This window comes from Entelurus aequoreus, linkage group LG11 (assembly GCF_033978785.1).
Source record: "Entelurus aequoreus isolate RoL-2023_Sb linkage group LG11, RoL_Eaeq_v1.1, whole genome shotgun sequence".
NCBI classification, from domain to species: domain Eukaryota; kingdom Metazoa; phylum Chordata; class Actinopteri; order Syngnathiformes; family Syngnathidae; genus Entelurus; species Entelurus aequoreus.
The window spans coordinates 73572943-73588727 of NC_084741.1; the positions used below are offsets into that span (position 1 = coordinate 73572943).

The following is a 15785-nucleotide window of genomic DNA, read 5'->3' on the forward strand; positions in this document are numbered from 1 at the left end:
ACTATTAAATTGTTCAATATTTGGCGTATTAATTATTTTGTTTTATAGAGGAAATGTGGGAAGATTCTAAAGCAGGGGTCTCAAATATGCGGCCCGCGAGACGTTATTGTGCGGCCCCCACCTCAATATGACAGTTTAATGTTAGTGCGGCCCGCGAGTTTTAAATGAATGGCGCTTGACAGCGTTGTGTGCAGAGCTGAAGGAATCTACCAATCACGGTGTGGTTTAAAGGCCTACTGAAAGCCACTACTAGCGACCACGCAGTCTGATAGTTTATATATCAATGATGAAATCTTAACATTGCAACACATGCCAATACGGCCGGGTTAACTTATAAAGTGACATTTTAAATTTCCCGCCACACTTCCGGTTGAAAACGTCTAGATATGATGACGTATGCGTGTGACGTAAACGGTTGATACGGAAGTTATGGTACCCCATTGAATTCAATACAAAAAAGCTCTGTTTTCATTTCAAAATTCCACAGTATTCTGGACATCTGTGTTGGTGAATCTTTCGCAATTTGTTTAATGAACAATGGAGACTGCAAAGAAGAAAGTTGTAGGTGGGATCGGTGTATTAGCGGCGGACTACAGCAACACAGCCAGGAGGACAGAGATGGATAGCAGACGCGCTAGCCGGGCGAACTCACCTTAACTTCCTCCGTCTCGCCGACCGCATCTGTGATCGGGTGAAGTCCTTCGTCCTTCCGTCGATCGCTGGAACGCAGGTGAGCACGGGTGTTGATGAGCAGATGAGGGCTGGCTGGCGTAGGTGGAGAGCTAATGTTTTTAGCATAGCTCTGTGAGGTCCGGTTGCTAAGTTAGCTTCAATGGCGTCGTTAGCAACAGCATTGTTAACCTTCGCCAGCCTGGAAAGCATTAACCGTGTATTTACATGTCCATGGTTTAGTAGTATTGTTGATCTTAAATGATAAATGATAAATGGGTTATACTTGTATAGCGCTTTTCTACCTTCAAGGTACTCAAAGCGCTTTGACACTATTTCCACATTCACCCATTCACACACACATTCACACACTGATGGAGGGAGCTGCCATGCAAGGCGCTAACCAGCACCCATCAGGAGCAAGGGTGAAGTGTCTTGCCCAAGGACACAACGGTTGTGACTAGGATGGTAGAAGGTGGGAATTGAACCCCAGTAACCAGCAACCCTCCGATTGCTGGCAAGGCCACTCTACCAACTTCGCCACGCCGTCCCTTCTGTCTATCCTTCCAGTCAGGGGTTTATTTCTTTTGTTTCTATCTGCCTTTGAGCCCGATGCTATCACGTTAGCTCAGTAGCTAAAGAGCTTCGCCGATGTATTGTCGTGGAGATAAAAGTCACTGTGAATGTCCATTTGGCGTTCTCGACTCTCATTTTCAAGAGGATATAGTATCCCAGGTGGTTTAAAATACAAATCCGTGATCCACAATAGAAAAAGGAGAAAGTGTGGAATCCAATGAGCCAGCTTGTACCTAAGTTACGGTCAGAGCGAAAAAAGATACGTCCTGCACTGCACTCTAATCCTTCACTGTCACTTTCCTCATCCACAAATCTTTCATCCTCGCTCAAATTAATGGGGTAATCGTCGTTTTCTCGGTCCGAATCACTCTAGCTGCATTGAAAACAATAGGAAAATGCGAGGAGCCTTTCAACTGTTGACGTCACGCTACTTCCGATACAGGCAAGGCTTTTTTTTATCAGCGACCAAAAGTTGCAACTTTATCGTCGATGTTCTCTACTAAATCCTTTCAGCAAAAATATGGCAATATCACGAAATGATCAAGTATGACACATAGAATAGATCTGCTATCCCCGTTTAAATTTTAAAAAATCATTTCAGTAGGCCTTTAAGGCTCTCGGCACTGACTTCAGTGTCCTCTAGAAACTGTCACCGCATCTTCTTTTCCTCCATACTAACAGCGTGCCGGCCCACACTCATGTTGTATGAGGCTTCTGCAGGCACACACAAGTGATTGCAAGACATACTTGAGGAACAGCCATACTTGTCACACTGAGGGTGGTCATATTTTATTTTATTTATTTTTTAACACTGTTACAAATATGCGCCACACTGTGAACCCACACCAAACAAGAATGACAAACACATTTCGGGAGAACATTCGCACCTAAACACAACATAAACACAACAGAACAAATGTCAAGTATGCATTGACGTCACTTGCGTGATGCAAGCAGAGAAACATTTTGCCGCTTTTCCACGACACCCGCACACACTCTTCCTCCCTCTCTCCCTGCCTCCCCCGCTCACCCGCCTGCTCGCTCCCGCCCCCGTTGTAAACAGTCCGGGCGGGGAAGACGAGCACTCCGCCGAAGGAGCGAGCAACAATACAAATGTGTGGTGCACTGGACCCCAGCGCTGATACTCCGACAGAGAGTCGCTGGGCGAATCAGACGTGTAACACGTTAGTGGTGATGTTAGCCCGTTCGGGGCTAATTGTGCTACCGTAACTGTAAACTCCACGGCGAGGCTTTTCGTAAATTTGCTGGTAATGTTTTACTTTTAGCCTTAAAGGCCTACTGAAAGCCACTACTAGCGACCACACAGTCTGATAGTTTATATATCAATGATGAAATCTTAACATTGCAACACATGCCAATACGGCCGGGTTAACTTATAAAGTGACATTTTAAATTTCCCGCTAAACTTCCGGTTCGAAACGCCTCTGAGGGTTGACGTATGCGCGTGACGTCAATCATTGAAACGGAAGTATTCGGACACCATTGAAGTCAATACGAAATAGCTCTGTTTTCATGTCATTATTCCACAGTATTCTGGACATCTGTGTTGGTGAATCTGTTGCAATTTGTTCATTGCATTATGGAGAAAGAAGCTGAGCAAGCAAAGAAGAAAGTTGTCGGTGCGAAGTGTCTATTTTGCGAGGGAAGTCAGTAACAACAGTACACAGCCGGCGCTTCTTTGTTTACATTCCCGAAAGATGCAGTCAAGATGGAAGAACTCGGACAACAGAGACTCTTACCAGGAGGACTTTGATTTGGATACACAGTTGCGATAACGTGAGTACACAGCTGCGCTTCCAAACATTTGATCGCTTGCTATAACTAGCTCGAGCTAGTAGCTAGGAGCTAGGAGCTAGCATTAGGATTAATTTGTGGCATATTAAATATAAGCCTGGTTGTGTTGTGGCTAATAGAGTATATATATGTCTTGTGTTTATTTACTGTTTTAGTCATTCCCAGCTGAATATCAGGTCACCCCCGGCTCTCACAGCATCTTCCCTATCTGAATCGCTTCAACTCCCCACTAGTCCTTCACTTGCACTTTCCTCATCCACAAATCTTTCTTCATCCTCGCTCAAATTAATGGGGAAATTGTCGCTTTCTCGGTCCGAATCTCTCTCACTTCATGCGGCCATCAATGTAAACAATAGGGAACTTTGCGTATATGTTCAACTGACTACGTCACGCTACTTCCGGTAGGGGCAAGCCTTTTTTTATCAGATACCAAAAGTTGCGATCTTTATCGTCGTTGTTCTATACTAAATCCTTTCAGCAAAAATATGGCAATATCGCGAAATGATCAAGTATGACACATAGAATAGATCTGCTATCCCCGTTTAAATAAAAAAATGTCATTTCAGTAGGCCTTTAAACATGACACATAATGTCTGTAACTTTACTAGCTCCTGTAATTTCAATAAACCCGAATTAATAAATAATATGTTAGTGTGTTCTAAGTAATCTACTTTATGAATAATCCTTATAGCTCTTTTCTGTAGTTGATACAGAGAAAGTTGCGGTGCACAAGCAATACAATTTGAAACGTCATTATGCAACTAGACATACTGAGGAGTATGCAAAATACCAGGGAGATGAGAGAGTGAACCGGCTTGCAAATTTTAAAACCAGTCTACTGAGGCAACAAGATTTCGTCAAGAAAGCAAGCAAAAAGAGCGATGCAGCAGTCAAAGCTAGCTACATGGTGAGTGAGATGCTTGCTAGTGCGGGAAAGCCATTCAAAGAAGGTGAATTCATTAAAAAGTGCATGTTAGATTTTTTTTTTTAAATATTTTCTTGCGGCCCAGCCTCACCCAGTTTCTGCATCCAGTGGCCCCCAGGTACATTGAGTTTGAGACTCCTGATTTAAAACTCGCGGGCCGCACTAACAATAAACTGTCATATTAAGGTGGGGGCCGCACAATAACGTCTCGCGGGCCGCAATTGGCCGGCGGGCCGCATGTTTGAGACCCCTGATTTAGACAAAGGACGGGCAAGTGTGAAGATCTCCTTAAAACTCCAATGCTTTAAGACAAAACATACAGAAAGCAAAAAGAACTTACAGCAGATGCATGTAGGACATTCGCCGTCTTTTTCCACAATGTTGTCCCTTCAATGTCGGTAGTCTTTCGCGGAGAAAAAAAAGCCTCTTCCTCGGGACTCTATCGTGGAAGAAAAGCCTCCGCATCCAAAGACGAACGCTCCGTTAAAGTTGACCAGCAGACCGGAGGTGTAAAAGAAAAAAATCTGTAAGTAAATAAAACAATATACTATATATATATATATATATATATATATATATATATATATATATATATATATATATATATATATATATATATAGTATATTGTATGTTTTTTCTCTTGTAAAATAAAAATCATTTGACTCACTAAACTGTAATTGTAAAAAAGCAATTGCTTTAGAATCTTCCCACATTCCCTCTATAAAACAAAATAATTAATACGCCAAATATTAAACAATTTAATAGTTTAAACTCACCCCGAGAGTCATTTTCCAACTTTGTAAGATCAATCAAACATAGTTCTTTTTTTGCAGTTTAAATATCTACTGCTCGCTAGTGTTACCATATCGGAGTTATTGTGCAAAAATATGTTCCACTCCTCCTGTGACTTTGCTGGGGGCGTTTTGGACATGTCGGGCACCCCAGGACTCTCGAGGCCGGCGGCGGGACTTGTGGGACTGGAACCCGGGTGGGATTTTTGAACATTTTGGGGACTTTTGCCCACTTTTCCAACTTTTCTCCCCCACTCCTCCTGTGACTTTGTTGGGGGCGTTTTGGACATGTCGGGCACCCCAGGACTCTCCAGGCCGGCGGCGGGACTTGTGGGACTGAAACCCGGGTGTGATTTTTGAACATTTTGGGGACTTTTGCCCACAATACAAACCCTTTATTTATTAAGTCAAAAATATTAAAGTGCGGTAATTTGGTAAAATTGCAAACAGCTAAAATAATGTACAAAGCAAACTATAACCTGCTACCAAAAAAAACATACAACAATTATTCTCAACAAAAAAAAGGAGAAATAAAACCTTAAAAAAATAATAATTTAAAACATGTATATGCACGTACAACACTTAAACCTTTTAGCATATCAGTATGTAAAATTAAATTATGGAATGGATTAAGTAAAAAAGTAAAAAATGGTACTAATATGATCCAGTTTAAGAGGTTGTTCAAAATAATAGTGCTTACAAAGTACAAAAAAAAAGTAAATCTGTCTCTGTCTGTCTCTTCTAGACAATCGTAAACGTATAAAGTTTTAAACAACAACAATTAAACTGTATACCAACCATTTGCGATCCCTGCGTGTGTGTGTAGGTGTTGAGTAATCAAAGGGTAAATGTCGGTCAAATGTCATTCATATTCAACAATAACCCATTCATGTTCCTAATACCTATTAATGTCAGTCATATTCATATTTTTAGCCTCTTCCAAATTAACCCCCGCCCTCTTCCAGTCTTAAAACCGCCCTCTTCCGGTCTTAGGTCCTTCCGGGATAAGTCCCGCCCTCTTCAGGGTTAAACTACGCCCCTGACACGTGACCCCCATAGCTCCGCCCCCTAACACATCCCCCCCTTACCCCCGCCTCCCTTTGACATTTCCTTAACCCCACCCCCCTTTGACCTTTGACACCAGGGCCATAAATCTTTTGTTTGGACTAAAGGTAGGACCTTAAACTCTCTTATGTTATAGCATGATAAGTCCTTAGTTCACAAAAAATTGCTCCACACTCCTGCTGGTAGAGTTTGACCAAAACAACGAGAATGTGAGCAACAGAAACTAGAAACCTACTAAAATAAAAACAGTGCTAAACAACATCTGTGTCAAGTATTCCTTCATGCAGCTTCCACTGGAACCACGAACCAACCAGCACCCCATAAAACTAATCGATTTATGTTTTTTGTCGACGGCCGCAAACCTTTAAGGATGAGGACCAGCAGGGACTATCGGATGAAGACATACGAGCGGAAGTGGACACCTTCATGTTCGCGGGCCATGACACAACCGCCAGTGGCATTTCCTTCATCCTCTACAGCCTTGCCTGCCACCCGGTACACCAGCAGAAGTGCAGGGACGAGGTCACTCAGGTCATGGACGGCAAGGACAACATTGAGTGGTAACTTCGTTCCATGGACGGCACCTCAGTGTAGCGGTTTTGAAATGTTGGTCATCAACAAGGTGCTGTCGTCACTAGGGAGGACCTCAGCAAATTGCCGTACACCACCATGTGCATTAAAGAATCCCTCAGGCTATACCCGCCTGTGCCGGGTATCGCCAGAAAAACGACCAAAGCCATTACGTTTTTTGATGGCCGGACTTTGCCAGCAGGTTAGTTTAGTTTTTTGGCAGTCCTTCCACACATATAAAATGAGAGATTGAGATAAATGATTAACTTCTGCCCCTATTTCTGTTTGTAGGGTCATTAGTTGGGACAAGTGTGTTTGCACTGCACAGGAATTCAACGGTTTGGGAGAACCCTCATGTGAGTTAAGCGGTTGGAAGACACTTTGAATTCGGGGTGTCCCAAAACATTTGACATATTTTCCTAGTCCAATAACTAAGTGGGTTCTCACCCTAGTGAGCACAAAGTTTAATGGGATGTGTAAAAAAACAGGTTTAATGTTTGACTAACGTTCATGAGCAATGTAAATGCATGTGCGCTGTGGGGCAGTATAGCTCGGTTGGTAGAGCGGCCGTGCCAGCAACTTGAGGGTTGCAGGTTCGATCCCCGCTTCCGCCATCCTAGTCACTGCTGTTGTGTCCTTGGGCAAGACACTTTACCCACCTGCTCCCAGTGCCACCCACTCTGGTTTAAATGTAACTTAGATATTGGGTTTCACTATGTAAAGCGCTTTGAGTCACTAGAGAAAAGCGCTATATAAATATAACTCACTTCACTTCACTTCACTTTGCGCGTACAGCAGTCTCTCGTTTATTGCTGTTAATTGGTTCCGGGCTTGACCATGGTAAATTAATTTCTTAAAGTAGGAATTATTCACTTTAAATCAAATATGTTAATAGTTACAGCATACAAATCATGTTTACTACCTTCTAAATATGTTTTACTAACATGAGAACCATCTAGCCAGTCTATTCAGATATTTGCACTAATTCAGACATGTTGATGTGTGATGATAATCCATATTCAACTCTCGTTTACCAACAAAGCGATGGTATTACGGACCTTCAATCCCTTAGGCCATGGGTGTCAAACTCTGTAATTTCACTTGGCCCTTGAGGCGATATCAAATTAATACTAGAGCTGGCCAGCCGATTATATACAGCGGCGGTGCCACGGTACACCGCATTCACCGCTAATTCTATACTTGCCAAACCTCCCGGGAGACTCCCAAATTTCAGTGCCCCTCCCGAAAATCGTCACGTCACGTCCCCTCCCCTTTTCGTCCAGTCCAACGAGTGCTGGCCCAGTCAAATAATATGTGCGGCTTTGGCACGCACACAGAAGTGAATGCAACGCATACTTGATCTTCAGCGATTCAGGTTACACTGAGGGTAGCCGTATAAAAAACTTTAACATTGTTAGAAATATACGCCACACTGTGAATCCACACCAAATAAGAATGACAAACACATTTCGGGAGAACATCCGCACCGTAACACAACATAAACACAACACAACAGAACCCTTTGCAGCACTAACTCTTCTCATATCTTGTGACTGGGCCGGCACGTTGTTAGAAGGGATGAAAAGCGGACGTGACGACAGCTCGTAGAGGACGTTAAAAGCAGTGCCTTTAAAGCACGCCCCCAAGACTGTGGTCCGGGTGGAATACGAGGTATAATGACTGATGAACACCTTCGTTCGATAATGAAGGTTGCCTCAGCTCAAAGCCTGAGCCCCGACATTAATGAACTAGCATCCAAGAAAAGATGGCAGGTATCTGGCTTGGGCACATCAGATTAGATCAGTGTGTTGCAAACTGAGCAGTTTAAAGTCCTGAATGGTTGGTTTATTCATTGTTATTTTATTTTCAAATTTATTAGCCTGTGGAAAAAGTTTATGTTGATATTTACCTCAGAAGGCTGCAAATAGAAAAGAGGCATTCAATTTTTATTTAAATTGTATTTGATATGCCATTGATATTTTTTAATTATTAATATTATTTGAAACTCGATTTTGCATGTCACTATAAAGTTATATAAGCCTTGCTTGTTCAATATTCAATGCCAAACTTGTTTGGGTCTCTATTAAAAGGCTAATTTGTTCAACCTTGGCCTGGGGCTTTGTTCAGTTTTAAATTTTGGCCCACTCTGTATTTGAGTTTGACACCCCTGCCTTAGGTGGTACTGCATCAAAAAGCCACATCAGTGTGTACAGGATATCACCACATGGGCGTAGGAACACTTCATAAAACCACTGTCAGTAACTACAGTTTGTCGCTACATCTGTAAGTGCAAGTTAAAACTCTCCTATGCAGAGCGAAATACATTTATCAACAACGCCTAGAAACGCCGCCGGCTTCGCTGGGCCCGAGCTCATCTAAGCTGGACTGATGCAAAGTGGGAAAGTGTTCTGTGGTCTGACGAGTCCACATTTCAAATTGTTTTTGGAAACTGTGGACGTTGTTTCCTCCGGAACAAAGAGGAAAAGAACCATCCGGATTGTTAAGGGTGCAAAATTCAAAAGCCAGCATCTGTGATGGTATGGGGGTGTATTAGTGCGTCATTGTATTCTGTTTTAATTTACGAATTACACAACGTGACAACTTCCGTGGTTTTGGGTTTTGTAGATTGGTAAATCTCCAGAGAGGTTTCCTGTGACTTTGTGAGCCCAACATCTCCACAAGTTTGTTTGTCTGACCAGATGTTATGTTTATTGTTCCTCATGGTGCGAGCCCAGGTGTTTGACCCACTTCGGTTCCTGCCGGAGAACACTTCCCAGAGGTCTCCACATGCATTCGTGCCGTTCTCCGCTGGGCCCAGGTTGGTTTTGTTCGCTTGTGCGATTGTTTCTTGTCCGCTTCTCAACTTAAAAACACAACGTGACCTTCGTTCCGCCGGCTAGGAACTGCATCGGTCAGAACTTCGCCATGAACGAGATGAAAGTGGTCGTGGCTTTGACGCTGAGGAGGTTCCACCTGATAGAGGACCCCGCCATGAAGCCCAAGCTCATCCCTCGACTGGTGCTTCGCTCCATCAACGGCATCCACATCAGGATCAAAGCGGTGGATACTTGAGACCTCCACAACGACTGATTCATTGAATTTCTTAAGAAAATTCTACACATGCATAAATAAAGTCAACACTACACTAAAAAAAAAAAAAAAAATTACAGTATAATTTGGATATAAATTATTTACAGTAAATTGAAATTGTTATTTTTACGACAAAACTCCGGCGACTGAGCCGCCTTTTTTTTTTTGTTTAAGCATAAAATCTAAGGTCCTTCTTTTACAGTGCATTACTGTAAATCAATCAATCAATGTTTATTTATATAGCCCTAAATCACAAGTGTCTCAAAGGGCTGCACAAGCCACAACGACATCCTCGGTTCAGATCCCACATCAGGGATCACCGTTCATTTTAAATTAAAATCCTGGGGACTGCTCTTCTGGTTTTCTTACCGTAAAATCTACAAGTTGTTTTTTTTATAGTGCTTTACTGTAAATGGAAAAATTTTGGCAACTGGGCTGCCAGTTTTTTTTTACCGCAAAATCCGTGGTGATTTTGTTTCGCAGTGCAATAGTATCGATGGAAAATTATATCACTGTTAATTGTGTGCTTCCAGTTTGCTTAACATAACATTTCCAGTCGTTTTTACAGTAGTAATACAGTAAATATAAAAAACTACCAAAATTCTGGCGACTGAGCTGACCGTTTTATCACCGTAAAATCTATGGTAATTTTTTTTTACAGTGCATTACTGTAAATGGAAAAATGGTGCCATTGTTATTTTTAAGATAAAATTTTGGCAACTGAGTCGTTTAAATATAAAAACTACCAAAATTCTGGCGACTGAGTCGACCGTTTTATCACCGTAAAATCTATGGTAAAAATTTTTTTACTGTGCATTACTGTAAATGGAAAAATGGTGCCATGGTTATTTTTACGATAACATTTTGGCGACTGAACTGCCAGCTTTTTTTGCCGTAAAATCTGCAGTCATTTGGTTTTAAAGTAAATGGAAAAAAACGGTACAACTGCATTCAAATGTAGGGTCGTTTTTAAGGCTAATTACAGTAAATAAAAAAACGGTACTATTACTGTTATATTTACAGTAAAAATCGTTTTTTTTACGTTTTTTTTTTTTTTTTTACCAGAAAATCTATGGTCAATTTTCTACAGTGGCGTTACTGTAAATGTAAAACATTACAACTGTTATTTTTGCTGTCTAATCCACAGTCAGCCCCCAAATTGACGGAGATATATATATATTTTCATATATCCATATTTTTGTGTTACTTCTTTATTTTCATAGTCATATTACAAATAGCTAATGTTCCATATTGTACTCTTTTGCTTTTCTAATAATCTAATGACAAAGTGCTTTTGCACTGGGGTCGGCCTTGAGGTAGAAGGCAGAGAGGAGGAATCCTCCTTGCTTCCCTTCCCAGGCCGACTCTAGATAAGAGACACAATGAACATGTGTTTGGGGTGAGAGAGATGAGGGCGGGGGGAGATATTGAAGAAGAGAGTTTTCCGTGATGTTTTCCAGATCATCTTTGGCTACGCATTTGTATGTGTTGTTCGAGGCTGGTCTCTATTCTCAAATATTTGAAAATAAATTACAAAATACCTATTCTGTCCTGGTGGTCAATTTGAGCTCAGTTTATGTCATCAAAAGAACTTGGGAGTGACCAGCATTTTAAATTCCCCTTGGAGGAACATCTGGTCAAACGCAACAATTGTAATTCACTGTAAATCAAAAACGGTACCATACTACCACTGTTATATTTACGGTAAAATTCTGGCGACTGAGCTGCATAAAAACCCCAGAAAATCTATGGGCAATTTTTTTTACAGTGCCATTACTGTAAATGGGAAAACAGTACCACTGTTATTTTTACCTAAAAAAAAAATTTACCGGGAAAAAAAATGGTCGTTGTTTTTACAATGCATTAATGGAGAAAACAGTACCACTTTTCATATTTTTACAGTAAAATTCTTGAAACTGAGCTGCCTTATTTTTTTTTACAAGAAAATCTATGGTAATTTTTTTATTTTCCTTAATAAAAACATTACCACTGTTATTTTTGCTGCACGATATTTCCGACTGAGCTGCCAGTTTGTGTGTTTTTTTTACCGTAAAATCTACAGTCTTTTAGTTTTACAGTGAATTACTGTAAAAGTAAAAACGGTACAACTGTTATTTTTACAATATAATTTTGGCGACTGAGCTGCCAGTTGTTTTTTTACCGTAAAATCTACAGGGTTTTTTTTATTTACAGTGAATTACTATTATTATGTCTCCCGGCTCGCCTGGGAACGCCTCGGGATCACCCAGGAAGAGCTGGACGAAGTGGCTGGGAAGAGGGAAGTCTGGGCTTCCCTGCTTAGGCTGCTGCCCCCGCGACCCGACTTCGGATAAGCGGAGGAAGATGGATGGATGGATGGATGAATTACTGTGAATGAAAAACGGTACCATACTACCACTGTTGTATTTACGGTAAAATTCTGGCGACTGAGCTGCCTAAAAACACCAGAAAATCTATGAGCAATGTTTTACAGTGCCATTACTGTAAATGGGAAAACAGTACCACTGTTATTTTTTTATTTTTTTTTAAATGTACCGGAAAAAAAATGGTCATTGTTTTTACAATGCATTAATGTAAATGGAGAAAACAGTACCACTTTTCATATTTTTACAGTAAAATTCTTGAAACTGAGCTGCCTTATTTTTTTTAACAAGAAAATCTATGGTCAATTTTAAATTTTCCTTATTTACTGTAAATATAAAAACATTACCACTGTTATTTTTGCTGTACGATATTTCGGACTGAGCTGCCAGTTTGTTAGTTTTTTTTTTTACCGTAAAATCTACAGTCTTTTAGTTTTACAGTGAATTACTGTAAAAGTAAAAACGGTACAACTGTTATTTTTACAATAAAATTTTGGTGACTGAATTGCCAGTTGTTGGGGTTTTTTTACCGTAAAATCTACAGTTTTTTCGATTTACAGTGAGTTACAGTGAATGAAAAACGGTACCACTGTTGTATTTACAGTAAAATTCTGGCGGCTGAGCTGCCTAAAAATGCCAAAAATCTATGGGCGATTTTTTACAGTGCCATTACTGTGAATGGAAAAACGGTACGACTGTTATTTTTACGTAAAAATTCTGGCAACTGAAAAGCCAGATTTTTTTTTACTGTAAAATCTTCAGTTGTACTGTAAATGGAGAAAACAGTGCCACTTTTTATATTTTTACAGTAAAATTATTGCGACTGAGCTGCCTTTTTTTTTTTTTTTACAAGAAAATCTATTGTCAATTTTCTACAGTGGCATTACTGTAAATGTAAAAAACATTACCACTATTATTTTTGCAGTAGAATTTTGGTGACTGAGCTGCCTAGTTGGTTTTACCAAAAAAATCTATGGTTAATTGTTATAATAATTGTATCTAAGTTATCCCAAAACTTTGTGTTTCAATGAGTTCCCGGCGAGAGGACAAAAGCCGTCTTTAATCCTACCAAGCAGAAGGCTTGTACAACTCCACTGTGTAGGATGGGAAGCAACATGAAGGTGTTCTGTTTCTTTCATGTATTGTAATCAACAGAAATATATTGTTTTGACCCAAGAACTACGAAGCGAAGAGGAAGCAGGACCTGACTCCCCTACAGGGACCTCTTCTTTGAAGTCCTTTACGACCTTTTCTGTGGACTGTTTACGACCTTTTCTTTGAACTGTTCTGTAACCAAAGGCGATGGCTGTTTACGACCCCCATACCTTAGAAACAGCTGTTGCCATGTAATCGGGGAAAGTCCAAATAAAAGAGAAGGCGTACAATCTTTCGCCAGAGCGTACTGAGACACTGTACCCAGGCGTCGCTCCTCAAATTGAGCCAAATTTAATTCTGTCTCTGTTTTCTTTGCTTCTTGTCTTGTTTAATAGATGTCATCTGGGTTTGAACCTGACACAATTTTCTACAGTGCTCCACTCTTATTTTTACAATAGAATTTTGGCAACTAAGCTGTCAATTTTTTATAAAATCTACAGTGTTTTTGATTTACAGTGAATTGCTGTAAATGAAAAATGGTCCCTTCCAAGGTTTCTCGTTATTCTTTCTTAACCTGATGTGGGATCTGAGCCAAGGATATTGTTGTGGCTTGTGCAGCCCTTTGAGACACTTGTGATTAGGGGGTTTATAAATTAACATTGATTGATTGATTGATTGATTGATTGATTGATTGATTGATGTCCGGCCGGTAGGAGGCCACAAGGAAGACCCAGGACCCGTTGGGGAGACCATGTCTCCCAGCTGGCCTGGAACACCCTTGGGGTCCCCCAGGAGGAAGTGGCTAGGGAGAGGGAAGTCTGGGCTTTAATACTTAGGCTGCTGCCTCCGCGACCCGACCTTGGATAAGTGGAAGAAGATGGATAGATGGATCTCCAAATATAAATAATAGTGAAGGGAGAAGTCTGGCCTCCTTGTCCTTAGCTTTCTTTAAGTGTGGCCCCTAGAACAGTGGTCCCCAACCACCGGGCTGCGGCCCAGTACCGGTCTGTGGACTGATTGGTACCGGGCCGCGGCCACACAGGAAATTAAATTTTTTTTTTTTTTTTTTTTTTAATTAAATCAACTTAAAAACCACAATATATACATTATATATCAATATAAATCAATACAGTCTGCAGGGATACAGTCCGTAAGCACACATGATTGTATTATTTTATGACAAAAAAAAATAATTTTCCCCTGACCTGAACCACATAAAGAATTTGTGGGGTATTGTGAAGAAGAAGCTGAAAGACAATAAAGCAAATGAGCTAAAGGCCGCTATTGAAGCATCCTGGGCACCTCAGCAATGCCACAGGCTGATTGGCTCCATGCCACGCCGCATTGGTGCAGTCATCCGTGCAAAAGGATTACCAACCAAGTACTGAGTGCATTAATTGCCATTTTCAAATGTTAGATTTTGTTTTGCTGTTATAAATCTTTATTTTTTACTTGGTCTGAGGAAATATCCTAATTTTTAGAGGTGGGATTTTTGAGTTTTCTGAAGCTGTATGCCATAAACAGCAATATTAAAATAATAAAAGGCTTGCAATTAGAGATGTCCGATAATATCAGCCTGCCGATATTATCGGCCGATATATGCGTTAAAATGTAATATCGGAAATTATCGGTATCGGTTTTTTATTATCGGTATCGTTTTTTTGTTTTTTTTATTTATTTTTTTATTAAATCCACATAAAAACACAAGATACACTTACAATTAGTGCACCAAGCCAAAAAACCTCCCTCCCCCATTTACACTCATTCACACAAAAGGGTTGTTTCTTTCTGTTATTAATATTCTGCTTCCTACATTATATATCAATATATATCAATACAGTCTGCAAGGGATACAGTCCGTAAGCACACATGATTGTGCGTGCTGCTGCTCCACTAATAGTACTAACCTTTAACACTTCATTTTACTCATTTTCATTCATTACTAGTTTCTATGTAACTGTTTTTATATTGTTTTACTTTCTTTTTATTCAAGAAAATGTTTTTAATTTATTTATCTTATTTTACAATTTTTTTAAAAAAGTACCTTATCTTCACCATACCTGGTTGTCCAAATTAGGCGTAATAATGTGTTAATTCCACGACTGCATATATCGGTTGATATCGGTATCGGTAATTAAAGAGTTGGACAATATCGGAATATCGGATATCGGCAAAAAGCCATTATCGGACATCCCTACTTGCAATATTTCAGTTGATGTGTAATGAATCCAGAATGTATGACATTTTCATGTTTTTAGTTGCATTACAGAAAATAAAAGACTTCATCACAATATTCTAATTTTCTGAGACAGTCCTGTATGTGTCCTCTTTTGGGGATTTCACAATATGGTCAGCCTAACAAAGAGGCAAGTCCATACAAATAGGTTCCATAAGCTTAGCATACATACATTATGTAACAGCTTTAGGAGTCTTTGCTTCTCAACACTGTAAAATGTAGATATAAAGTATGTTAATATAACTTCCATGAGATACAAAGTAACTTCTCTTGACATTCCAACGTAAAAGAAATGCACCATCTTGATGCTAATTAGCATTGGATGTGACGTAGACATGCTAATTAGCATTAGCGATTTTACAGGGAAATAATTAATAATTTGGAAATCAAAACAACAACTAAGACGTTAAAAATCAAACAACTGATGTGTATTAAGTACAATACTCACATTTACACTTTGCTGGCTCAACAAAATACAAGACTGGCATTTTCAGTTTGATGGCAATGGGTGAGGGCGGACCTACGTCACTTCCGCCTAGCAATCCCCTAGCAACCGGGAATTGGTTGAAAACAAAGCAGCTCACAGCGA

At 40.2% G+C, this 15785-nt stretch overlaps 1 protein-coding gene across 1 annotated transcript in view; it reads left to right on the plus strand.

Annotated features, from left to right (window-relative positions):
- Positions 1-11128, plus strand: part of LOC133660454 (cytochrome P450 4B1-like) — a 39631-nt gene extending 28503 nt beyond the window's left edge. Inside the window, exons 8-12 of the mRNA XM_062063961.1 lie at positions 6212-6402; positions 6481-6614; positions 6704-6768; positions 9148-9230; positions 9313-11128. Coding sequence (XP_061919945.1) covers positions 6212-6402; positions 6481-6614; positions 6704-6768; positions 9148-9230; positions 9313-9484 — 645 coding nt within the window. The 3' untranslated portion in view covers positions 9485-11128. The remainder of the gene's footprint in view (positions 1-6211; positions 6403-6480; positions 6615-6703; positions 6769-9147; positions 9231-9312) is intronic.
- The last annotated feature ends 4657 nt before the right edge of the window (positions 11129-15785 follow it).